The 26,552-nt window shown below is 46.0% G+C and overlaps 2 protein-coding genes across 6 annotated transcripts in view; both read right to left on the bottom strand.

Annotated features, from left to right (window-relative positions):
- Positions 1-19,879, bottom strand: part of LOC135545634 (PDZ and LIM domain protein 3-like) — a 30,545-nt gene extending 10,666 nt beyond the window's left edge. Inside the window, exons 1-4 of one of the 2 annotated variants that reach the window (XM_064973389.1) lie at positions 19,562-19,879; positions 3,104-3,255; positions 1,165-1,249; positions 409-596 (exon numbers count right to left, since the gene is read on the bottom strand). In XM_064973389.1, the coding sequence (XP_064829461.1) occupies positions 409-596; positions 1,165-1,249; positions 3,104-3,255; positions 19,562-19,654 (518 nt within the window). In that variant the 5' untranslated portion in view covers positions 19,655-19,879. Of the gene's footprint in view, positions 1-144; positions 210-408; positions 597-1,164; positions 1,250-3,103; positions 3,256-19,561 lie in introns of both variants that reach the window. The other variant, XM_064973388.1, reaches the window with a different exon arrangement.
- A 3,786-nt stretch (positions 19,880-23,665) lies between these two features.
- sorbs2b (sorbin and SH3 domain containing 2b) overlaps positions 23,666-26,552 on the bottom strand; it is an 81,704-nt gene continuing 78,817 nt past the window's right edge. For all 4 annotated transcript variants that reach the window (XM_064973386.1, XM_064973384.1, XM_064973387.1 and 1 more), the window contains 3 exons: positions 25,942-25,985; positions 25,376-25,482; positions 23,666-25,005 (listed from right to left, as the gene is read on the bottom strand). In XM_064973386.1, coding sequence (XP_064829458.1) covers positions 24,944-25,005; positions 25,376-25,482; positions 25,942-25,985 — 213 coding nt within the window. In that variant the 3' untranslated portion in view covers positions 23,666-24,943. The remainder of the gene's footprint in view (positions 25,006-25,375; positions 25,483-25,941; positions 25,986-26,552) is intronic.

The following is a 26,552-nucleotide window of genomic DNA, read 5'->3' as shown; positions in this document are numbered from 1 at the left end:
GATGTTGAAACTAGTATTACTGTATTACTGCATTAGTAGGGAGATGTTGAAACTAGTATTACTGTATTACTGCATTAGTAGGGAGATGTTGAAACTAGTATTACTGTATTACTGTATCGGTAGGGAGATGTTGAAACTAGTGACCTTTGGCCTGCAGGTAAGAAGAGCTTAGGCCTGACGTTAAACTTGTGTTCAAAGTAGCCCAGGTCCTGTAAAAAACAGAAGAAGATGAGGCAGAAGAGGAGTTAGAGAGGCGCTCTGAGGTTATAGAGTGAGAGAGAAGAGAGGAGCAGCCAGGGAGGAGAAGAGAAGCAAGAGGCAGGGTTAGTGACACCAGGTGGAGGAGGGGAGAGGTGGGGTCCACGGGGCATTAGGAAGGGGGTCCGGATCAGCCTGGCACTTACTCACCCCTCATGCTTATCGTGAACAAGGCCTGGGAGCTGTCCGTGCAGGGCGTCCTGGATGTTGCCTGAGGAGTAGAGGCCTATGGGGGTGTTGTAGGAGGAACTCACCACCTGGCGTCCGTTGTCTATGGTGGCCGCAGCCATGAAGGGCTGGGCACGTCGGTTGTGACCTGTACCGATAGGTTTCAACTCCTACATGTGGAGCAAGACAGAGACACACACTGCATGCAGCTATACAAGCTATACTGTACACAAAGTTATACAAGATACACGGTACACACACTGCATGCAGTGATCAAAGTTATACAAGCTACAAGGTACACACACTGCATGCAGTGGTCAAAGTTATACAAGATACACGGTACACACACTGCATGCAGTGATCAAAGTTATACAAGCAACAAGGTACACACACTGCATGCAGTGGTCAAATTTATACAAGCTACAAGGTACACACACTGCATGCAGTGGTCAAAGTTATACAAGCTACAAGGTACACACACTGCATGCAGTGGTCAAAGTTATACAAGCTACACGGTACACACACTGCATGCAGTGGTCAAAGCTATACTAGCTACACTGTATGTATCTGAATAACCACTATAACCCTAGAAATGCCTGAAGGGGACAATTTAATTCAATTTAATTGAATACCAGCTATACTGTAACTCTACACAACCACACAAACACCAGGAGAGGGATTGATGTGAATCGGAATGTAGTCCTTAACCTAAAAACATTTATTCCTTCTGCTACTTACTTGTTGTTCTGCCTCTAAATTGAGCTTGAATGGGTTTGATTTCCCATCCTCTGTGACTTGGGGTGACCACATTTTGGTCTCAGGCCTGCAAGACAGAGAAAGAGTCCACGGTCAGTCAAACCCTGATATACAGCAGCCTTCCTTCCTTCCTGACATTAAATAATAAATCCAGATCAAACTGTAGCCAGACAGGCCAGCTGCTTAGCATTTTGACCCAAACATGGCCTTGCTGCACTCGTAATTTACATCAGCGCCTCGAGCATCTCTGACCCCACGCAAGACTCTCAAACAGTTTCATGAGGTTATGAATCAAAGAGATGGAATGCAGCCCTGGCATTTTGACTGAGCGCCGTGCGCCCGGCAACCACTTGTAAAGGCCTAACAAGTTCACTATAACTCAGCCAAAGACAGGCAGTCAATGTTTCCCCTTGACTTACTATTTTTGTACCTTTTTTTAAACTTTGCCTCATTGGGAAGGGCTCGCAAGCAATCATTTCACGGTAAAGTCCACACCCGTTGCATTCAGCGCATGTGACAAATAAAACGGGATTTGATTTCCTTTTTTATTTCTGTTAGCTTGTAGTGTGTATGTATTGACAGGTATGTGTAACTGATAGCTGCACACACACACTACATGTTAATGTTTTTAAATGTATGTCAATTGTAAAGTCTGTAATGTATTTTTGTTCTGTGTGGGACCTCAGTAAGACCTCAGTAAGACCTCAGTAAGACCTCAGTAAGACCTCAGTAAGAACTCAGTAAGACCTCAGTAAGACCTCAGTAAGACCTCAGTAAGACCTCAGTAAGACCTCAGTAAGACGAACTGTCTCCTTCGGCGACTGCTAATGCGGATCCTGATAAAAAAAGCTTGAAAGGAAGAAATGTCATGACTGCTAGAATATTCAACATTGTGTTGTGTGTATTTGAATGTCATGACTGCTAGAATATTCAACATTGTGTTGTGTGTATTTAAATGTCATGACTGCTAGAATATTCAACATTGTGTTGTGTGTATTTAAATGTCATGACTGCTAGAGTATTCAACATTGTGTTGTGTGTATTTAAATGTCCTGACTGCTAGAGTATTCAGCATTGTGTTGTGTGTATTTAAATGTCATGACTGCTAGAGTATTCAACATTGTGTTGTGTGTATTTAAATGTCCTGACTGCTAGAGTATTCAACATTGTGTTGTGTGTATTTAAATGTCATGACTGCTAGAGTATTCATTTAAATGTCCTGACTGCTCAAACATTGTGTTGTGTGTATTTAAATGTCATGACTGCTAGAGTATTCAACATTGTGTTGTGTGTATTTAAATGTCCTGACTGCTAGAGTATTCAACATTGTGTTGTGTGTATTTAAATGTCATGACAGCTAGAGTATTCAACATTGTGTTGTGTGTATTTAAATGTCCTGACTGCTAGAGTATTCAACATTGTGTGGTGTGTATTTAAGCAATAAGGCTCGAGGTGGTGTGGTATATGACCAATATACCACGGCTAAGGGCTGTTCTTGTGCACGACGCAACGTGGAGTGCCAAGACACAGCCCTTAGCCGTGGTATGTTCGCCATATATCATAAACCCCCGAGGTGCCTTATTGCTTTTATAAAATGGTTACCAAAGTAAATAGAGCAGTAAAAATAAATGTTTTGTCATACCCGCGGTACACCAAAGCTTTCAGCCAATCAGCATTCAGGGCTCGAACCAAGCAGTTCATAACTATCTATCTTTCATGCGTACACTACTGTTAACAAAAGTTGACTTAGACTTGTGTTATCATCTTATTACCAGGTGCATCCTAAATACACCATATTCCCTATATAGTATATATTACTTTTGACCAGGGCCCTATTTTGACCAAGGCACAACATAGTGCATTACAAAGGAAATAGGGTGCCATTTGGGACACAGGCCAGTCATTCTGCTTGCTCACCTACCTCTCAATCTTGAGGCCGAGCTGGGAGGCAGGGTCTTTGATCTTGTTCTGGGCCTCGCTGTGAGTCATGCACTCTGTACTCACACCCTCTATGGCCAGGATGATGTCACCGGGGCACAGGTTGGCCAGCGAGGCTTTGCTGCCAGGCGTCACCTAGAAACCAAGCACCACTTTAGTTTGAACAGTTCTAACGGGGCACAAATGTGTGGGAGAAGTGACGGGGAAGCACAGTGGTTGGTAGACATTGCAGTACACTGGCTGTTCCAACATAATGGCTATACCTAGAGTATGAATAGGAGTCCATTCTGGGTTTTACATGCCCTATAAATAAAGCTGTGTGGATGACGTGTCCATCACTGTGTGGTGCCAGACGACAGTACATGGGATAGGGGATTACACTATTGACAGCCTGCTGATCTAACTGCTTAGGCATCCATTCTGTCTCCAAGCCTAGAACCCCCCCCTCCTCTCTCTCCACTCCCCCCCCCCTCTCCACTCTTCTCCCCTCTCTCTCTCTCCACTCTTCTCCCTCCTCTCTCCCCCTCCTCTCTCTCCACTCCCCCTCTCTCTCTCCACTCTTCTCCCCCCTCTCTTCTCCCCCTCCTCTCTCTCTCCACTCCCACCCCTCTCTCTCCACTCTTCTCCCCCTCTCACCCCCTCCCTCTCTCTCTCCCACCCCCCTTCTCTACTCCCTCTCTCTATCTGCCTCTAATGGGGCCTGACATCATCCCCTTGCCCCTCTCCTACCTGGTCAGCGTCATTCCAGAGGTAGTCACCTCACCTCTCTGCCTCCAGGTTCTTACCTTAACCCTTCACCATGCCTGGGCCTCACCACCTGCCCCCCCTTCTCTCACTACTTTCCTCCCCTGTTGTTCTGTTGAAAAGGCAGATTAATGCAGACTGGGGTAATCTATCTTGCTATTTATGGCTGGATGATTCATTTGGGCTCTGTTACGTTACGCTGCCTGTATCATATATCTTCTACGAGGGAAACAACTTGATAACAGCTGCCTCCTTTACGTTCCTGTTTCATGTTACTCCTCATTTGAACGTGGTGTACATGTCCTAACTCTAACCTGTATAAACCAAATACAGTACATGAACTTCTTTGGTATGCTAGTGTAAAAGGGTTATATGGTGATTCCCCTTGCCACTTTATTGTTAAGCCAATGGGTTTTTGGTTTGAGTTTGTCTTGCGTTCACCTACTCAACATGGCATCTTATTGGCTGGTTTGCGTGGCTTGCTTACGAGGGGGGATGTTCCAGTTAGAATCGTCCCAGTGAACAAGCACCAAACCAGCGGTAAGTTGTTGGTTGCAAAGCACTGTACATCAAAAGTGATTTTTATACTCTCAAGTGATGATTTAAATGTACATTTTATATCAAATTGTTTGTAAATGTTATTCGAACATCACACATAAGATGCAGCGGTATTTGGAGAATATTTGTTGTGCATTTTGAATTCCCGCCAGTACTAGCTAGCAACTTACTGTGTCTGGTGGGGTGGGGGGGGGGTTCATATATTTTGTACAATGCGTGAGTGCAGAGATGGATGGTGAGATGTGCATTGCATGACGTGCAATTTTGTGCCGTTCCTATCAGAATAAATCTACATGACTGGTGCTACATGTTGGAGTTCCGTGTCGATGACTGATTGTACACAACACAAGAAGAGGACTGTTACACTATACTGTATGGTATCAGGAGCCATGTCCTCAGTATCAGGTCACATACTGCCGACTGTTGTCTGTTTGTGGTTTCATACTACTCTGTTGTCTCTAACAGACATCTGGAATTACTGAGTGAGAACCTCTCACACAGAGGAACCACCATGACACCTCTCATACAGAGGAACCACACCATCATGACACCTCTCACACAGATGAACCACCATGACACCTCTCACACAGAGGAACCACTATGACACCTCTCACACAGAGGACCCACTATGACACCTCTCACACAGAGGAACCACCATGACAACTCTCACACAGAGGTACCACCATGACACCTCTCACACAGAGGAACCACCATGACACCTCTCACACAGAGGAACCACCATGACACGTCTCACACAGAGGAACCACCATGACACCTCTCACACAGAGGAACCACAATGACACCTCTCACACAGAGGAACCACACCACCATGACACCTCTCACACAGAGGAACCACCATGTCACCTCTCACACGGAGGAACCACACCACCATGACACCTCTCACACAGAGGAACCACCATGACACCTCTCACACAGAGGAACCACACCACAATGACACCTCTCACACAGAGGAGCCGCCATGACACCTCTCACACAGTGGAACCACCATGTCACCTCTCACACAGAGGAACCACCATGACACCTCTCACACAGAGGACCCACCATGACACCTCTCACACAGAGGAACCACACCACCATGACACCTCTCACACAGAGGTACCACCATGACACCTCTCACACAGAGGAACCACACCACCATGACACCTCTCACACAGAGGAACCACCATGACACCTCTCACACAGAGGAACCGCCATGACACCTCTCACACAGAGGAACCACACCACCATGACCCTCTCATACAGAGGAACCACACCACCATGACACCTCTCACACAGAGGTACCATCATGACACCTCTCACACAGAGGAACCACCATGACACCTCTCACACAGAGGAACCACCATGACACCTCTCACACAGAGGAACCACCATGACACCTCTCACACAGAGGAACCACCATGACACCTCTCACACAGAGGAACCACCATGACACCTCTCACACAGAGGAACCACCATGACACGTCTCACACAGAGGAACCACCATGACACCTCTCACACAGAGGAACCACCATGACCCTCTCACACAGAGGAACCACCATGACAACTCTCACACAGAGGAACCACCATGACAACTCTCACACAGAGGAACCACCATGACCCTCTCACAGAGGAACCACCATGACACCTCTCACACAGAGGAACCACCATGACACCTCTCACACAGAGGAACCACAATGACACCTCTCACACAGAGGAACCACCATGACCCTCTCACACAGAGGAACCACCATGACACCTCTCACACAGAAGAACCACCATGACACCTCTCACACAGAGGAACCACCATGACACCTCTCACACAGAGGAACCACCATGACACCTCTCACACAGAAGAACCACCATGACCCTCTCATACAGAGGAACCACACCACCATGACACCTCTCACACAGAGGTACCACCATGACACCTCTCACACAGAGGAACCACCATGACACCTCTCACACAGAGGATCCACCATGACACCTCTCACACAGAGGAACCACACCACCATGACACCTCTCATACAGAGGAACCACCATGACACCTCTGCATGACAGGACAGGAAGTAAGAGCTATTTGAGAAGGAGGGGCTTAAAATACGTCCGCCACACACACAGTCTCAGTTCCACACTAATACACATCCTCATGAAATCACATAACCACTCATACTATTCAAACCTATACGCATACAAAACACAATTAGATAGCAGCCATAACCACACATTGTTAGCAGATAAAAGCAGACTGGCATACAGTACAAGCAGAAGCAGACTGTTTGCAGTTTCGTCACATACTGGAACACCTGTTTCCTGTTTTGACGTAGGCATCATCAGTAATTGCTTTGACAACGTTGTGAAAAACATGCCATATAGACCCAGAGGCACCTCTCAGAGAAGAGCACTGCACAAGTAAGGACATGCTACCCACATGAAGATATCACTACCAGCCGATTCCCGGCACCTTATGACCAATCCTTTTCAGACAGATGGGACTCATATTATAACAATAATCCCGATGGGCTCTGGTCAAAACTAGTACACTATAAAAGAAATAGGGTGCCATTTGGGACGAATAACAACAGTATATAACCATGGTTTTCCGTTGCTTATCAGTTATTTTTGTATGAGCAATACACCATGATTGTTGGGTGGTTGGTTTTAATAGAATAACAGCTGGGATTTTAGCAGTAATGTTGCAGAATGTTGTTGTTGGATAGACATCACAAACCTAATCAGCAGAGGAAACAATTAGGCATCATTGAAATAACCATGGTTATGATAAGACACATTTGGCCTAAATTGTAGATCACTATTGTATTCCCAGACCCTGACTATGGCATGGGTATGCTTTCAGCTTGGTTTTGGTCTTAATCAGAAATTAGGTTCTGGATTTACTCAGAATTTAGGTTCGGGTCTTAATCAGAAATTAGGTTTGGACTTTAATCAGAATGTAGGTTCTGGTTTTACTCAGAATTTAGGTTCTGGTCTTAATCAGAATTTAGGTTCTGGTCTTAATCAGAATTTAGGTTCTGGCTTTAATCAGAATGTAGATTTTGGTCTTAATCAATTTAGGTTCTGGTCTTAATCAGAATTTAGGTTCTGGCTTTAATCAGAATGTAGATTTTGGTCTTAATCAATTTAGGTTCTGGTCTTAATCAGAAATTAGGTTCTGGTCTTAATCAGAAATCAGGATCTGGACTTAACCAGAATTTAGGTTCTGTCACGTCCTGACCTTAGTTCCTTTTTTATGTCTCTGTTTTTGGTTTGGTCAGGGCGTGAGTTGGGGTGGGCATCCTATGCTTTGTTCTATGTTTTGTATTTCTGTGTTTGGCCTGGTATGGTTCCCAATCAGAGGCAGCTGTCTATCGTTGTCTCTGATTGAGAACCATACTTAGGTAGCCTGTTCCCACCTGGTGTTTGTGGGTAGTTGTTTTCTGTTTTGTGTGTCTTCACCTTACGGAACTGTTTAGTTTCGTTCACGCTCTCTCTTTGTTGTTTTTTGGTTATTGCAGTGTTCAGTGTATTTATTAACATTAACATGGACACCTACCAAGCTGCGTTTTGGTCCGATCCTTCCTATTCCTCGTCTTTACAGGTTCTGGTCTTAATCAGAAATTAGGTTTGGGCTTAAATCAGAATGTAGGTTCTGGTTTTACTCAGAATTTAGGTTCTGGTCTTAATCAGAATTTAGGTTCTGGTCTTAATCAGATATTAGGTTCTGGTTTTACTCAGAATGTAGGTTCTGACCTTAATCAGAATTTAGGTTCTGGCTTTAATCAGAATGTAGATTCTGGTCTTAATCAGAGCGATGTGGATCAAATCCGGCTGGTTAGCAGGAACCTGTGTCATTATGGGTCATATCTGTCTCTAATTCTGGACCGCTCTCTTCAAGCCCACAGTTAATCATAGTTAATGTTATCCAGCTAATGATCATTCAAAACCTCCAAGAAGTAGCATTGGATCACAGTTATGTAATAAGGACATGAACTTGGAGGAATTAAAAATAACCAGCTTTTCATTGGTCCCAAATACTCTGGGTTACAGTGCTGGATTACATTATATACCATTAGCACCATTCCTGACAAGATTTCAAACATTAGCCAGAACATGAAAGTGCAGCTCAAGGATCATCTACAGTCATCCGGAATGCTGGAGGAAGTATTCACTAAGTCTTGCTTGCGTGACTCTTAAGGAAACCTGTGACCTCCCCATCCTAGCTCTCGTCAGCCACAACACATTTGTATGCTAAATGGTACCCTATCCCCTACATAGTGCATTCATTTTGGTCTAAAATAGTGCACTATAAGGGAATAGGGTGTCATTTTGGTTAAGAAGCCCAGGCTCTTCCAGTCCTACACTACTTACAGTCTGCTAAGTGTCTCAGTCCTACACTACTAACAGTCTGCTAAGTGTCTCAGTCCTACACTACTAACAGTCTGCTAAGAGTCTCAGTCCTACACTACTAACAGTCTGCTAAGAGTCTCAGTCCTACACTACTAACAGTCTGCTAAGTGTCTCAGTCCTACACTACTAACAGTCTGCTAAGAGTCTCAGTCCTACACTACTAACAGTCTGCTAAGAGTCTCAGTCCTACACTACTAACAGTCTGCTAAGTGTCTCAGTCCTACACTACTAACAGTCTGCTAAGAGTCTCAGTCCTACACTACTAACAGTCTGCTAAGTGTCTCAGTCCTACACTACTAACAGTCTGCTAAGTGTCTCAGTCCTACACTACTAACAGTCTGCTAAGTGTCTCAGTCCTACACTACTTAGTCTGCTAAGAGTCTCAGTCCTACACTACTAACAGTCTGCTAATAGTCTCAGTCCTACACTACTAACAGTCTGCTAAGTGTCTCAGTCCTACACTACTAACAGTCTGCTAAGAGTCTCAGTCCTACACTACTAACAGTCTGCTAAGAGTCTCAGTCCTACACTACTAACAGTCTGCTAAGTGTCTCAGCCCTACACTACTAACAGTCTGCTAAGTGTCTCAGTCCTACACTACTAACAGTCTGCTAAGAGTCAAAGTCCTACACTACTAACAGTCTGCTAAGTGTCTCAGTCCTACACTACTAACAGTCTGCTAAGTGTCTCAGTCCTACACTACTAACAGTCTGTTAAGAGTCAAAGTCCTACACTACTAACAGTCTGCTAAGAGTCTCAGTCCTACACTACTAACAGTCTGCTAAGAGTCTCAGTCCTACACTACTAACAGTCTGCTAAGTGTCTCAGTCCTACACTACTAACAGTCTGCTAAGAGTCTCAGTCCTACACTACTAACAGTCTGCTAAGTGTCTCAGTCCTACACTACTAACAGTCTGCTAAGAGTCTCAGTCCTACACTACTAACAGTCTGCTAAGTGTCTCAGTCCTACACTAATAACAGTCTGCTAAGTGTCTCAGTCCTACACTACTAACAGTCTGCTAAGAGTCTCAGTCCTACACTACTAACAGTCTGCTAAGAGTCTCAGTCCTACACTACTAACAGTCTGCTAAGAGTCTCAGTCCTACACTACTAACAGTCTGCTAAGAGTCTCAGTCCTACACTACTAACAGTCTGCTAAGAGTCAAAGTCCTACACTACTAACAGTCTGCTAAGTGTCTCAGTCCTACACTACTAACAGTCTGCTAAGAGTCCTATCCTTTCTACTCCTTCAGCAGCTCGTTATGGACCCGGGTCGAGGGGGGTTCCTGGGGGAAGAGGGGGGTTCCTGGGGGACGAGGGGGGTTCCTGGGGGTCGAGGGGGGTTCCTGGGGATCGAGGGGCGTTCCAGGGGGCTGAGGGGTAAGAAGATACGTGCTCCTGGCTGTGACAGGTGTGACTGGAGATCTCCATGGTGCCTCAGTAGACATCCAGGCCGTTTGGCCCTGTTGGGGAGGGTAGCCGTCATTCATAGAGACAAGCATATACAGTACGTAGCCCTGAGTCATGTTGCAAATGTTCCTAATTTTAAAGTCTTATCATTTGTTTGAATAAGCAACAGCTCACCTTATCCATTCTAGTGTACCGCCCTCCACAACATAAACCTAATAGTTTGTTCATTGCAGGATTTCTCTGACCAGCTGGCTTTGGTCATGTTTAAATATGACAGAGTTATTTAAAGAATGCACTAGCCAGGGAGAGTTAGAATGTGCTCCATGCCACAGGGTTTACACACTACCAAGGCCATAGTGTTGATCTCCTGCTGTCCTATGGTCTGAATATTGATCACTTGGAAACTATGGATGTGTTTGTCTCTGACCATCTCATTATTGTTTTGAAAATGCGTTCTTCTAAAAATGTCTGCCGCCCCTAGCCTCCTGAGTGGTGCAGCGGTCTAAGCCACTGCATCGCTACAGACCTGGGTTCGATCCCAGGCTGTGTCACAGCCATCCGCGACTGGGAGACCCATGAGGCGGTGCACAATTGCCCCAGTGTCGTCCGGGTTAGGGGAGAGGTTGGCCGGCCGGGATTTCCTTGTCTCATTGCGCTCTAGTGACTCATTGTGGCAGGCTGGGCACCTGCAAGCTGACCTCCGATGGCCAGCTAGACGGTGTTTCCTCCGACACATTGGTGCGTCTGGGTTGTGGGTTAAGCGAGCAGTGGGTCAAGAAACAGTGCGGCTTGGCAGGGTCGTGTTTTGGAGGATGCATGGCTCTCGACCTTTTCCTCTCCCGAGTCCGTAGGGGAGTTGCAGTGATGGGACAAGACTGTAACTACCAATTGGATATCAAGAAAAAGGAGAATTAAAAAAGTAAAAGTCCGCCCCAATCGCTCTCGCATCATCAAGTGCATTTACCACTGCTTTTATATCCTCTCCTAATGATCCGGGTCTTTGTCATCATACCACTGATTTGCTGAACAGTTTCACTGACATACAGTGGATTCGGAAAGTACTCAGACCTCTTGACTTTTTCCACATTTTGTTACGTTACAGCCTTGTTATAAAATTGATTAAATCGTTTTTTTCCCTCATCAATTTACACACCATACACCATAATGACAAAGAAAAACAGTTTTTTAGATATCTTTGCAAATTTATAACAAATAAAAACTGAAATATCACATTTACGTAACTATTCTGACCCTTTATTAGGCACTTTGTTGAAGCACCATTGGCAGTGATCACAACCTCAAATCTTCTTGGGTATGATCTTACAAACTTGGCACACCTGTATTTGGGGAGTTTCTCCCATTCTTGTCTGCAGATCCTCTCAAGCTCTGTCAGGTTGGATGGGGAGCATTGCTGCACAGCTATTTTCATGTCTCTCCAGAGATGTTAGATCGGGTTCAAGTTCGGGCTCTGCCTGGGCCCCTCAAGGACATTCAGAGACTTGTCCCGAAGCCACTTCTGGGTTGTCTTGGCTGTGTGCTTAGGGTCATTGTCCTGTTGGAAGGTGAAACTTCGCTCCAGTCTGAGGTCCTGAGCACTCTGAAGCAAGTTTTCATAAAGAATCTCTGTACTTTGCTCCATTCACATTTGCCTCGATCCTAACTTGTCTCCCAGTCCCTGCTGCTGAAAAACATTGCCACAGCATGATGCTGCCACCACCATGCTTCACCGTAGGGATGGTGGCAGGTTTCCTCCAGGCGTGACGCTTGGAATTCAGGCCAAAGAGTTCAATCTTGGTTTCATCAGACCAGACAATCTTGTTTCTCATGGTTAGAGAGTCTTTAGGTGCCTTTTTCCGTCTGGCCACTCTACCATAAAAGCCTGATTGTTGGAGTTCTGCAGAGATGGTTGTCTTTCTGGAAGATTTTCCATCTCCACAGAGGAACTCTGGAGCTCTGTCTGAGTGACGATCGGGCTCATGTCCAATCAATTGAATTTACAACAAATGGACTCCAATCAAGTTGTAGAAATATCTCAAGGATGCTCAGTGCAATTTCAAGTCTCATAGCAAAGGATCTGAATACTTATGTAAATAAGGTATTGTCAGGACCCGGTTACGAACCTGGGTCTCCGGAGTGAGAAACAGTCACTTAACCAACTGAGCCACGAATAGTCAGCAGAACCCAGAAGATGAGGCAGACACAGCAGTACTTAAGACGGTGTATTTAATAAAGTAAAAAAGGAGAAGTCCTTCAATACAAAAATGGCAAATCCAAAAGGTGGTAGGAATAGCACAAAAAAGCCTCAAGAGATACTCAAAAACAAAAAACAGAATTCCACAAGAGCATCCACCGGAATCGACAAGAATACACAGAACACTAGGGCTGGGTGCTAACATACAAACACAGAGCACAGAACTGAGGGAAACTAAGGGTTTAAATACAATCAGGGGAAACGAGGCACAGGTGCAAATAATAATGGGGAACAAGGGAAAAAACATAAGGTCAAAAAGCACAATGGGGGCATCTAGTGACCAAAACCCGGAACAACCCTGGCCAAATCCTGACAGAATCCCCCCCCCCCCTAGGAACGGCTCCTGACGTTCCTACCAGCTCTCTCAGGGTGGAGGGCCCTGAACTGACGAATGAGGTCAGGGTCCAGGATGTCTTTGGCAGGAACCCAGGAGCGCTCCTCGGGACCGTAGCCTTCCCAGTCCACCAGATACTGCCAGGACCGCTGCACCCGGCGGGAATCCAGTATCCGATGGACGGTATAAGCCGGCTGGCCTCCAATGACACGAGGCGGAGTGGGAGGTCTGTCTGCCGGGACAAGGGGAGAAAAAACAACAGGTTTTAACAATGAAATGTGAAATGTGGGATTAATCTTAAGGGATCTGGGTAAGTGTAGGCGATAAGAAAGTGGGTTAACTCTCCTGGCAACCTTGAAGGGACCGATGTATTTTTGGGACAGCTTGCGAGACTCCACCCGTAGAGGTAAGTCTCTTGTGGAGAGCCAGACTCTCTGGCCGGGGCGCAGGGTAGGCCCGGGACGGCGACGTCTGTTGGCTTGTTGTTGGTACCTCTGTGAGGAACGCATAAGATTAAGACGGGTCTTCCTCCACATAAGCCGACAGCGTCTGACGAACTTCAAGGCTGAAGGCACTCTGACTTCTGCCTCCTGGTCCGGGAACAATGGAGGAGCATAGCCAAACTGACACTCGTGCGGGGACATACCAGTGGAGGAGGAGCGCAAGGTGTTGTGCGCGTATTCGGCCCAAACAATAAAGGATGACCATGTGGACGGGTTGTCACGAGTCATACATCGGAGGGTGGTTTCCAGCTCTTGATTCATCCTCTCTGTTTGGCAGAAGCCCCCATGAGTTGGCAGAAGGCCTTCCAAAACCTTGAGGCGAACTGGGGACCTCTGTCAGAAACCATATCTTGAGGAATGCCGAAGACTCGGAACACATGATTAATTATCAACTCAGCCGTTTCCTTGGCAGAAGGTAACTTAGTCAGAGGGACGAACCTGGCCGCCTTTGAAAACCTGTCGATTATGACTAGAATAGTAGTATTGCCATGGGATGGAGGAAGTCCAGTAATAAAGTCCAATGAGATATGGGACCAGGGTCTGTGGGGAACAGGTAAAGGGTGAAGGAGTCCTTGAGGGCGGAGGTGAGAAGATTTGCCCTGGCAGCACACGGGACAGGCATTGACGAAAGTGGCAACGTCTTCTCTTATGGTAGGCCACCAGAACTTACGCTGGATGAACTCCAAGGTGCGACCTACGCCCGGATGACAGGTGAGGCGAGAGGAGTGCCCCCACAGAAGGACCTGAGTCCTCACTGCCTTGGGGACAAACAACCGATTGGCAGGACCTCCTTTCGGGTCCGGTTCGCTAGCTTGAGCACGTCTCACGGTATCCTCAACTTGCCACGCGATCGGAGCCACAATCTTAGCAGCAGGAAGGACAGGCATGTCCGTGTCATCTCGAATGGCAGGAGCGTAGACTCGGGACAGGGCATCCGGTTTGAGATTCTTCGACCCGGGCCGATAGGTGAGGATAAACTGGAATCGATTGAAGAAAAGAGACCATCTAGCTTGTCTAGAGTTCAACCGCTTCGCCTGCTGGATATACTCCAGATTTTTGTGGTCCGTAAGCACTTGAAATGGGTGAGAAGCCCCCTCGAGCCAGTGTCTCCATTTCTTCAATGCCATCTTAACCACTAGGAGTTCACGATCCCCCACATCGTAGTTCCTCTCAGTCGGGGTAAGCCGGTGTGAGAAGAAAGCGCACGGATGAAGCTTCTTGTCTTCACCCCTCTGAGACAGGACAGCTCCAACACCAACCTCTGATGCATCTACCTCCACCACAAATGGTTCATCCGTAGTCGGTAGTATCAGGATGGGAGCAGAGAGAACGCGCTGCTTGAGTCCTTGGAAGGCCGTCTCAGCTTCTCTTCCCCACAAAAACCTTGCATTGCCACCCTTGGTTAAAGCTGAGAGAGGGGCTGCCACCAAGCTGAAGTTCTTGATGAACTTGCGGTAAAAGTTTGTGAAGCCGGGGAAACGCTGAACTTCCTTAACGGATTTGGGGGTGGGCCAATCCGCTACCGCCCCTACCTTCCTGGGGTCCATTTGGACTCGACCGGGTTCCACTACAAATCCCAGGAATTGTACTCGGGATGAATGGAATTCACATTTTTCCGGCTTAACGTACAGATGGCTGTCCAGGAGGCGTTTGAGTACTTGTCTGACATGCTTAGTGTGTTCTTGAAGGGAGCTCGAAAAGATGAGGATGTCATCCAAGTAAACGAACACAAATATGTTAAACATATCCCTAAGCACATCGTTTATGAGCGCTTGGAACACCGCTGGGGCGTTGGTCAGGCCGAAGGGCATCACCAAGTATTCATAGTGACCAGTAGGCGTGTTGAAAGCGGTCTTCCACTCGTCACCAGGTCTGATCCGCACAAGATGGTATGCGTTCCGCAGGTCAAGCTTAGTGAAAACAACTGCTTCCTGGAGCAGCTCGAAGGCTGTGGCCATAAGGGGTAGCGGGTAACGGTTACGGACGGTTATGGCATTGAGTCCCCGGTAGTCAATTTGTAAGTCGCTCTGGATAAGAGCGTCTGCTAAATGACTTAAATGTAATGTAAATGTAGTCGATGCAAGGACGTAATCCACCGTCTTTCTTGGCCACAAAGAAAAACCCTGCTCCCGCCAGGGAGGTGGATGGACGCATGAGGCCTGCTTCCAGAGCGTCCTTGATGTAGGTATCCATAGCAGCTCGTTCGGGTGGAGATAGGGAAAAGATCCGACCCCTGGGGGGGCAAGTGCCCGGAAACAGGTCGATGGGGTAATCGTAAGGTCTATGGGGTGGTAGCATGGTGGCCCTCTGTTTGCTAAACACCAGTTTGAGGTCATGGTAACACTCGGGAACTCGGGTCAGGTCGATGGATTCTAAAGACTCGGGAGTAGAACTCGGGAATTCTGGAAAATACAAGTAGCTTGGCACGTAGGACCCCACTGCTTGATAGTGCCCACAGACCAGTCGATGTGAGGGTTATGGCTGTGAAGCCAGGGGTATCCAAGGACGAGAGGGAACTCGGAACAGGAGATCAAATGAAAGTTCATCAATTCCTGGTGTTGTGAAACTGAAAGTCGCAAGGAGGTAGTGACATGAGTGACAAGTCCAGATCCCAAAGGGCTTCCATCCAATGTAGTGACCCTCATGGGTTCACTTAGAGGTTCAGAGGGAACGCCATTCTCCTTCGCCCAGACACCATCCATGAAGTTACCTGCGGCTCCAGAGTCTACCAAGGCTTGAAGGTGAAGCTTGTGGTTGTCCCAGGAGAGGGTGACTGGAATGAGCAGACGGGAGTTGGACGGATGGGAGGAGGTTATGTTTCCCGTTACAGTTCCCCCGGTCTGTACGGGACAGAGCGTTTCCCTGGAGCCCGGGACACGTGGAACGGAAATGGCCCGGTTTGCCGCAATATAGACAGCATCGCTCCCTCATCCGGCGGTCTCTCTCAGCCTGGGAGATGCGTCCAATCTGCATGGGTTCCGATGGAGCCAGCGAGGATAAAGGTGGGGACTCGGAGCTGGGACTGATAGGGGCTAGAGGTCTACGGTTGAGTTCTCTCTCTCAGACGCTGGTCAATGCGTGAGGCCAACTTGATCAGGGACTCGAGATTGTCCGGTGGTTCCCGAGTGGCCAGTTCATCTTGGATAGTGTCGGAAAGGCCTTTCAGATAGCACACCGTGAGCGCCTCGTTGTTCCAGCCAGTTGCTGCTGCCACCGTGCGGAACTGGATGGCATAGTCCGTCACGCTGCGCCAACCTTGGTGGAGAGTCAGGAGCTGTTTGGCTGAGTCAGAACCACTGCTTGGGCCTTGAAACACTCGTTTGAATTCCTCAGCAAAGGCAGAGTAGCTGGCACAGCAGGAACTATGGGCATCCCACACAGCAGTAGCCCAGGCCAGGGCTTTTTCCGACAGCAGGGTGATGATATAAGCGATCTTAGACCGGTCGGTGGGAAACGACGAGGGTTGTAGCTCAAAGGAGAGTGAACATTGGGTGAGAAACCCTTTACAAGCACTTGGATCACCTGAGAACCGTTGGGGAGGTGGAAGACGAGGTTCAGCCAGGGGGTTAACTGCCATGGGTACGTGAATCTGAGGTACTGGGACGGGAACTGTTGCCGGGGTAAGACGATCAGATATTTGCTTAATGGAAGTCAGCATCTCCGACAGAAGATGAGAATGTCTAGCCATTAAGGCCTCTTGCTGAACCAGGGCGGCTTCGTGGTGTTGGACAGTCTCCTGGTGGTGGGACAGCATGGCAAAACGGTCCTGGGAACTGGCTGCCTCTGGGTTCATTTTTGGCTCTGTGTTTCTGTCAGGACCTGGTTACGAACCTGGGTCTCCGGAGTGAGAAACAGTCACTTAACCAACTGAGCCACGAATAGTCAGCAGAACCCAGAAGATGAGGCAGACACAGCAGTACTTAAGACAGTGTATTTAATAAAGTAAAAAAGGAGAAGTCCTTCAATACAAAAATGGCAAATCCAAAAGGTGGTAGGAATAGCACAAAAAAGCCTCAAGAGATACTCAAAAACAAAAAACAGAATTCCACAAGAGCATCCACCGGAATCGACAAGAATACACAGAACACTAGGGCTGGGTGCTAACATACAAACACAGAGCACAGAACTGAGGGAAACTAAGGGTTTAAATACAATCAGGGGAAACGAGGCACAGGTGCAAATAATAATGGGGAACAAGGGAAAAAACACAAGGTCAAAAAGCACAATGGGGGCATCTAGTGACCAAAACCCGGAACAACCCTGGCCAAATCCTGACAGGTATTTCTGTTTATTATCTTTAATACACTTGCAAAAATGTCTAAAAACCTGTTTTTGCTTTGTCATTATGGGGTATTGTGTGTAGATTGCTGAGGATTTTTCTTTATTTAATTCATTTTAGAACAAGGCTGTAACGTAACAAAATGTGGAAAAAGTCAAGGGGTCTGAATACATTCCGAAGGCACTGTATATCAGGCTACTTTAGACTCAGTGGCATCAGTTAAAACAATAATAAACTGTCTGCCACTTTGGTTAAATGACCACAGTCATGCCTTAAAAAGTGAACGTAGAAAGGTTGTATGTAAATTGAAGGCATGCAAATTTCAAATATTCTATGACGTCCAGTAATGAAGGATCTGATGAGAAATTATAATGTTGCTGTTAAAGATGCAAACTATTTCTCTACCCTGATCTCTGAGAAGTACCCTGATCTCTGAGAAGTACGCTTATTTCTGAGAATTACCCTGATTTCTGAGAAGTGCCACAACTCGAAAATTCTGTTTAAGACAATTGAGTAAGTTGTCAGTGGCCCCCTTAACAATGACATGCTTGCATCCCCTGGTCTCGGCAACAGTTTTTACGATTATCTTCTACAGAAAACATAGAACATTTTAGATCCCAGAATGACAGTAGCCAACCCCATACCAGCATTTCTGGTCAAGAGGCAACTACTCTGAGACTGTCTACTGCTTCCTTTTACTCTTTTTACCAAATATCCTTTGAGTCCCTCCTTGGTACTGTTCCTCACATGAAGACCTCCCCCTGACCCTTGGACATGGTCCCTACTGCACTACTAAAATAAGTTATCCATACTGTTGGCCCCAACATTCTGTGTATTGGAAATAGCTCCCTGACCTCTGGCTCCTTCCCAGCCTATTTTAAAACTGTTCTGGTCCAACTTCTCCTTAAAAAGCCCAATCTTATACGCCTCCTCATCTCTAAACTTCCTTTTTTATCCAAGATGTTAGAAAAAGTTGTTTTAAAGCATTTGGTGGCTTATTTGAGTATGAGTACGAACAACAAATCACTTCACAGGACAGAAACGTCTTTACTGAAAGTCAGTAATTACTTTCTGTTGGCTGACGATGCTGGTGAATGCTCTATCCTAGTTCTCTATCCTAGTTTTTTGGATCTCAGTGTCATGTTTGATACTATTGATCATAACCTTGTTGTCAACAGATTGGAGAGGTGGGTGGGAATCTATGGCAGTGCCCTTGACTGGTTCAGGTCATATCTATGTGGCAGACATTTCTCAGTGACCATGGGTGGTTCAGTATCGTCCCCAGCACTTATTTACTATGGTGTCCCTCAGGGGTCAATTCTGGGCCCCATCCTGTACATTCTGGGCCCCATCCTGTACATGAGTCCCCTGGGTGACATCATCCGCAATCATAAAATTCAGTTTCACTGCTATGCAGATGACATGCTACTTTATTTACCAAACAGACCCAGTGATCAAGCTAGCATAGCAAACCTTCAACCAGTATCTTGCTGACATCAAATGTTGGATGTCTAACAACTTCTTCCAGCTCAATGATATGAAATCAGAGGTTGTTTTATTTACCTTGGTCATTTGTCCACCAGTGTAAAATCTACGTCCAGAAACCTTGTCTTCTTTGACACAGACCTAAATCTTGATCTACATGTAAAGGTTGTCCAGTCCTGCTTTTATTATTATCTATATATAAAGCAAAAATCATGTTTTTTATTTGTCACTGATATACTGATATACTGTATAGAAAGTTCTACATGCTTTTAATTCCTCAAGCCTAGATTACTGTAACTCTTTGTAAGCCTGTCTCAGTCAGAAATCACTCCATTGTCTACAGTTAGTTCAAAATGCTGCAACTGCATTTAACAGGCACCAGAAAATGTAACCATATCACACCCACGAGTCAATATTAGAATATATTTAAAAATGGTATTAATCACGTTTAAGGTTGGTCAGTGGGCACTCACCCTGGTGATGGTCAGGGGCTGGTTGAAGTCCTTCCCTCCATTGAGCCTGAAGCCCCAGGGGGCTGGCCCATCCAGGACCACATTCTGAGGCATTATCTTCCTAGCTGTCACCCTGTTTCTGGTAGAGCAGCAGTCACAGCAGCAGTAGGCTAATCTCTCCCTCCACACTCTATCTCTCTCTGTCTGTCTGTCTCTCTCTCTCTCTCTCTCTATTGCTCTGTCTCTCTCTCTGTCGCTCTCTCTGTCGCTCTCTCTCTCTCACATACACACACACACACACACACAGACACACTGCTCTTCCAGAGCTGATTGGCAGCCTCTCTCTGGCCAGGAGCCTTTATAACAGGCCGCTGGGCATGTTAGGAGGATGCCCCGCCCTCAGAGTGAAGTCATCCGGCTGTCTGAGGACCTCTGAGGCAGAGTGCTAGAACCTACCCTGTCAGTTACTCTCTCTCTCTGTTTATCTCTCTCTCACTCTATTCCCCCCTTTCTCTCTGTTCCTTGTTGGTTGGGCTCGACAACTCCTGTGTGATGACCCACCCTCATCAGTCAGCAGGCCAAACCAGTGCCCAAATAGAGACGCAGGCAAATATTACATAGATGACACAGGCATCCAGACCCGGGTGGCTGACAGAAAGACCCGGCTCTGGAGCTGATAAAAGTTGTACCACAACACCTGTCTGCCAAGACACGCACTGCATGGGAAGGAGACAGGGTTGATCATGTCCTGATCTTTACCTGGTCTTGTCTGTTCACACTTATAAGATCTGATCACAATCAGATCACAATGTGTCTTTTAATGATCTACGCTTGTCTAAAAATGTTAGCACAATCAGAATGTGGACAGGATTAGGACATAGGCTGCATGATAGAACCAGGTATCAACAGGGCTCATGAGTGCCTGCCTGGGCCTTGCTTTAAGCAGATGTTCTTCTGTGCAGATGGAGAAGGCTGACTATTCACTCTGTCCAACAGTCCATTTACAGTTTGAGTGCAGTCTGTGCTTGTCTCATTAGAGAGCCAAAGCAATCTGTCAGAAATCACCTGTTTTACTTGGCCTGCATGCTTTGACCACTTGCCCCCTTATTTGGTGGGGACTTAAAGCTTGGTTGAGCCCCTGAGATTGAGCAGGCCTTCATTGCACAAGGAAAAGGCTATATGAACACTCCTGACCTGCAAACTGATATTACATTTCAGAATTTGTTAAAATTAGGTTAGAGTTAGGGTTAAGGTCAGGGTTAAGGTCAAGGTTAAGGCTAGGGTCAGTTTTTTATAGTCTCTTTTTATAGCCCTGGAGGAAACCCGTAGAGCCCTATCCTTGCCAAGCTCAAAAGGCCTGTTGGCCAACCAGAAAAGTATGTTTCTCACTGTTATATTCTCTCTTTATTCTTTAGTCTTACTCTCATCACTCGTCCCAGGGATGACCACACCTCTGATACATTCACACAACTGTCAATAGCTTTCTGAGATAAAGTGCTTTCTTTGAAAGTCATTATGTTATCTTCGAAAGGAGAGCCAGTCTGAAAGCACAACCTCTAATAGAGCACAGCACCGCTGACTAGAGACCAGCTGGGAGGATTTGTCTGGGGACTCATAAAACATCCGATAAATAAGGGAGCACAATTAAAAAGGCTTAGGAGGTCTCCCCTGGCTTTGTTTTAGAACAGCACCAGGGGAATACTTCTGATTCCTTCATTCTGAAAGAAAGCACAGCAGCCTGTCTGCCCCTAGGTCCAGGATCGTAACTATTGACACCTTGGACTGCCCTGGCCTGAATGCTGGCTGAACCAGGGGCTTTATTTTTGTAGTTGCCATGGAGGCGCCAGGGAAAAGTTGAGGACACGGTGTGGTCAGAGCCTTCTTTTTGTCATGGCTGTTTATATAGTCGGCAGTCTGTGAGGATCAGGCCAGCGGCTGTTTATATAGTAGACAGGCTGTGAGGATCGGGCCAGCAACTACCGGCAGTTTATATAGTAGGCAGGCTGTGAGGATCAGGCCAGCGGCAGTTTATATAGTAGGCAGGCTGTGAGGATCGGGCCAGCAGCTACTGGCTGTTTATATAGTAGGCAGGCTGGGAGGATCGGGCCAGCAGCTACCGGCTGTTTATATAGAAGGCAGGCTGTGAGGATCGGGCCAGCAGCTACCAGCTGTTGATATAGTAGCCAGGCTGGGGGGGGATCAGCCCAGCAGCTACCAGCTGTTGATATAGTAGGCAGGCTGGGGGGGATCAGGCCAGCAGCTACCAGCTGTTGATATAGCAGGCAGGCTGGGGGGATAAGGCCAGCAGCTACCAGCTGTTGATATAGCAGGCAGGCTGGGGGGGATCAGGCCAGCAGCTACCAGCTGTTGATATAGCAGGCAGGCTGGGGAGGGGGGATCAGGCCAGCAGCTACCAGCTGTTGATATAGTAGGCAGGCTGGGGGGATCGGGCCAGCAGCTACCAGCTGTTGATATAGCAGGCAGGCTGGGGGGATCAGGCCAGCAGCTACCAGCTGTTGATATAGCAGGCAGGCTGGGGGGGATCAGGCCAGCAGCTACCAGCTGTTGATATAGCAGGCAGGCTGGGGAGGGATCAGGCCAGCAGCTACCAGCTGTTGATATAGAGCTAGTTGACGCCATGTCCAAATTCCTCACACCTCCTTGATGTAGATCCTTGATCACCATATCAATAGTTCACTGTGTTTGTGTATACTTACAGTACATACTTCCTACTGACTTTCTGATGTACTGATTATATACAATTACATTTCCTTTTTCTCTCCTTTTTGATGATATTGCCAGAGGTTTTCCTTAGACAATGACTTCACATGTTGACCAAATGCTAGTTTGCAAAGTTATGCACCTCTCCAACATACCTGTTATGCACCTCTCCGGTATACCTGTTATGCACCTCTCCAGCATACCTGTTATGCACCTCTCCGGTATACCTGTTATGCACCTCTCCAGTATACCTGTTATGCACCTCTCCAGTATACCTGCTATTGCACCTGTTATGCACCTCTCCAGTATACCTGTTATGCACCTCTCCAGTATACCTGTTATGCACCTCTCCAGTATACCTGTTATGCACCTCTCCAACATACCTGTTATGCACCTCTCCGGTATACCTGTTATGCACCTCTCCAGCATACCTGTTATGCACCTCTCCGGTATACCTGTTATGCACCTCTCCAGTATACCTGTTATGCACCTCTCCGGTATACCTGTTATGCACCTCTCCAGTATACCTGTTATGCACCTCTCCAGTATACCTGCTATTGCACCTGTTATGCACCTCTCCAGTATACCTGCTATTGCACCTGTTATGCACCTCTCCGGCATACCTGTTATGCACCTCTCCGGTATACTTGTTATGCACCTCTCCGGCATACCTGTATTGCACCTCTCCAGTATACCTGTTATGCACCTCTCCAGCATACCTGCTATTGCACCTGTTATGCACCTCTCCAGCATACCTGTTATGCACCTCTCCAGCATACCTGCTATTGCACCTGTTATGCACCTCTCCAGCATACCTGTTATGCACCTCTCCAGTATACCTGTTATGCACCTCTCCAGTATACCTGTTATGCACCTCTCCAGCATACCTGCTATTGCACCTGTTATGCACCTCTCCAGCATACCTGCTATTGCACCTGTTATGCACTTCTCCGGCATACCTGATATTGCACCTGTTATGCACCTCTCCGGCATACCTGCTATTGCACCTGTTATGCACCTTTCCGGCATACCTGCTATTGCACCTGTTATGCACCTCTCCGGCATACCTGCTATTGCACCTGTTATGCACCTCTCCAGCATACCTGCTATTGCACCTGTTATGCACCTCTCCGGCATACCTGCTATTGCACCTGTTATGCACCTCTCCAGCATACCTGCTATTGCACCTGTTATGCACTTCTCCGGCATACCTGATATTGCACCTGTTATGCACCTCTCCGGCATACCTGCTATTGCACCTGTTATGCACCTCTCCGGCATACCTGCTATTGCACCTGTTATGCACCTCTCCGGCATACCTGCTATTGCACCTGTTATGCACCTCTCCGGCATACCTGCTATTGCACCTGTAAATAATGCAAGAAATGGAAATACATGCTGATGACTGATGGAGGCAGTGGATGTTTTTTAATCACAGGGACATACACTGTACAGGACAGACTATACGGTATGGTGTGTTTAGGCAGTAGTGAACACAAAGTTACATGATGACTTTATTACATGTCATCATCAACAACATCATCACTTCCAATCCTTCTGTCATTTTGTTGCTCTGTGTTCTAGAACAGAAAGGCAGGTATTTGGGAGAATAGTTATTGCATAAATGAAACGCTGATTTGGAGCTGAATGCATACAGACAGTAAATTAAATGACATCAAATATGTTTAACACTTTTATACAGGATTTGTGGCAGGTGAGTTGTCCCTAAGATATTTAAATAATTTCAAATAATTTGACAGTTCGCAATAAGAAGAACATTGTAAAATGATCATATATTAAAGAACAATCTTAAATTAACAGATCACTCTACCCAAGTTGTAAAAAGAAGACATTGATTTAAAAAAATATATATTGTCCAATTACATAAAAGTCTTCTCTTTCTTTTTATTAATACTTATAGGAATGTCAGGAGAGAAAAACAAAACCGGACAAGTCAATAGACATTAGCTCCAGTCAGAGGTAACTGCCTGAATACATGAACTATGTGTCTGTCCAAAGCCATGTGCTAACGGATGCATTGAGGAGGAACCCTAATTGCCTGTATAAAACTAACACAACAACACTGTCATCTCTTTCTGCCTGCCTGTACAGATCCAAGTTCAGGTCCCCTGCACTTTAACTGCGTGAAGCAAGAGGACAACCCCTCTCCCAAAGGGTTAATAACATACTCTCCTAATGTCAATTAGCAGAATCAATTATAGAGTACTTCCAGAACAAGAAAAATATATATTTATGTATAAATAAATACATGGTAAATAGGGCACTTGGTTACTTCATTATTGTGAAACCCATTAGTCTATAAGGCATCCCTTCACTGTAAATAACTCTCATTACGCACAAATAACTCTTATTTGTTTATGACCAAATCTGCTTTCAACCTTATTTGTTGCATCAACTGTATACACTGAGACATCCTCACAGTTAGTAGAGTAGAATACCCTTAAATCAAACATGAAATATATTCCTTCAAGGCCACTGGGTTCATATCTTCTCCTATTCATCAAATTAGTAAATGCATTGTCACTCCTGGAAAAGTTTTTTTTTAATGAAAATAACTAGTCATAGATGAATGTAACGTTTTTGTGCAATCTGAATATATTGGTTATTCACCCACTGAGTTATACAACCACTGCAGTTTTGCTGGGCATCATGAGAACAAGGTTATAGTCGCTTCACGTAGTTTCCAGGAAAGGTTCCAAAAAACGTGCTTCTTCTGGAAGTGCCTTGAAAAATAACAAACATATAGCGGTATTAAAGGAAATATCTCAACGATATAGTTTGTTACAAGCATTTTCAGTGGAGTAGTGCATTATGTTTTTGTTTATGGAACAATGGCTGAGGATATGTGACTATTGTCACATCTAAATAACGGACAACTTCCACAGAGCACTGATTGGTTTAATGACTCAATTCAAGGCGAGGGATGCCATCTGTTGGCAGCAGCTAAGTAGTACAACTTTTAAATGCTCTGAATGATTGGCTGAACAGGGGTGGGCAATGGCCATGCAGAGCCCCTACACAGGAATTATTGTATAATTCATGTCTATATCTTTTGGATATTAATAGAGCAAATAAATACAACGTCGGACCTACCTACAAACCAGCCGTCGTCACACCTCTCCATCACATCAACAATGTCCCCTTCCTTGAGCTCCAACTCATCCTCATTACGTGGAGCATAGTTATACAGGACCTGGAACCTACAGACCATAATAGGTGCATCAGTGAAAATTATACAGTCACATCATCAGATTCATTTACACATTGCTACTGCTTATTTAAGCAATAAGGCCTGATGAGGTGTGGTATATGGCCAATATACCACAGCTAAAGGCTGTTCTTATGCATGACTGCACGACGCAACGCGGAGTGCCTGGACACAGCCCTTATACCACAAAATTCCGAGGTGCTTTTTTGCTATTATAAACTGGTTACCAACGTAATAAGAAATGTAACAAGAAATGGTTTTGTCATATCCGTGTAATACGGTCTGATATACCACGGCCGTCAGCCGTTCAGGGCTCGAACCACCCAGTTTATAATACAAATTAGACACATTCAATCAGAGACTTAAACTTAAAATAAGCTTTAAAGCTCTATATAGCTTTAACAGTCAAGTTGGGGAAATACATCGTTGTGGAAATAGAAGATAGACTTACGCCTCTCCACCACAATTCAGGGCATCTTGGGTAAACAATGGCCGCTGAGAAGAGAGAAGAGAAATGTAGTGTTATACAGTAGGCATGTCATGTTTCTATCTGTCTTCCTCTACCGTATGTTTTACCACCATCAGTGTCCATCACTGTAGCAACAATGTGCCAGAGCCAAAACCATCTTTGCTTTAATTCATGTGCTAGAACCACAATGCTGACAAAGAGCTGACTGTACTTTGCTTGGTTGAAGGGGATTTGGGAACTAAGGCCTTCCTGGGAGGTACACAGTATTTATTCAACATCCCTCAGAGACAGAGTAGAAGACAGTGAGCAACGAAGCAGTTCAAATCCTAACATTCATTCCTAACATCCACCTATTCCACAGCACACAAGCCTAGACTGGTCCCAGATGAGTTTGTGCTCTTGCCAACCACATTGGCAAGACAATGAGTGACAATGAGTTGGCCTGATAGCACAAAGAGACTGGCACTCAGGCTAACACAAGCCATCCTAGCAAATAGCAAGTCCACAAGCATGGACTGTTTTGCTTCCACACTAACAGGTTGGGAAGACAATTATGGGTCAAAGGGGGAGTCCATTCCATTCTCCTGAATTAA

Source organism: Oncorhynchus masou, chromosome 9, assembly GCF_036934945.1.
Source record: "Oncorhynchus masou masou isolate Uvic2021 chromosome 9, UVic_Omas_1.1, whole genome shotgun sequence".
Taxonomy (NCBI): Eukaryota; Metazoa; Chordata; class Actinopteri; order Salmoniformes; family Salmonidae; genus Oncorhynchus; species Oncorhynchus masou.
This window is presented reverse-complemented; position numbering and strand designations above follow the sequence as displayed.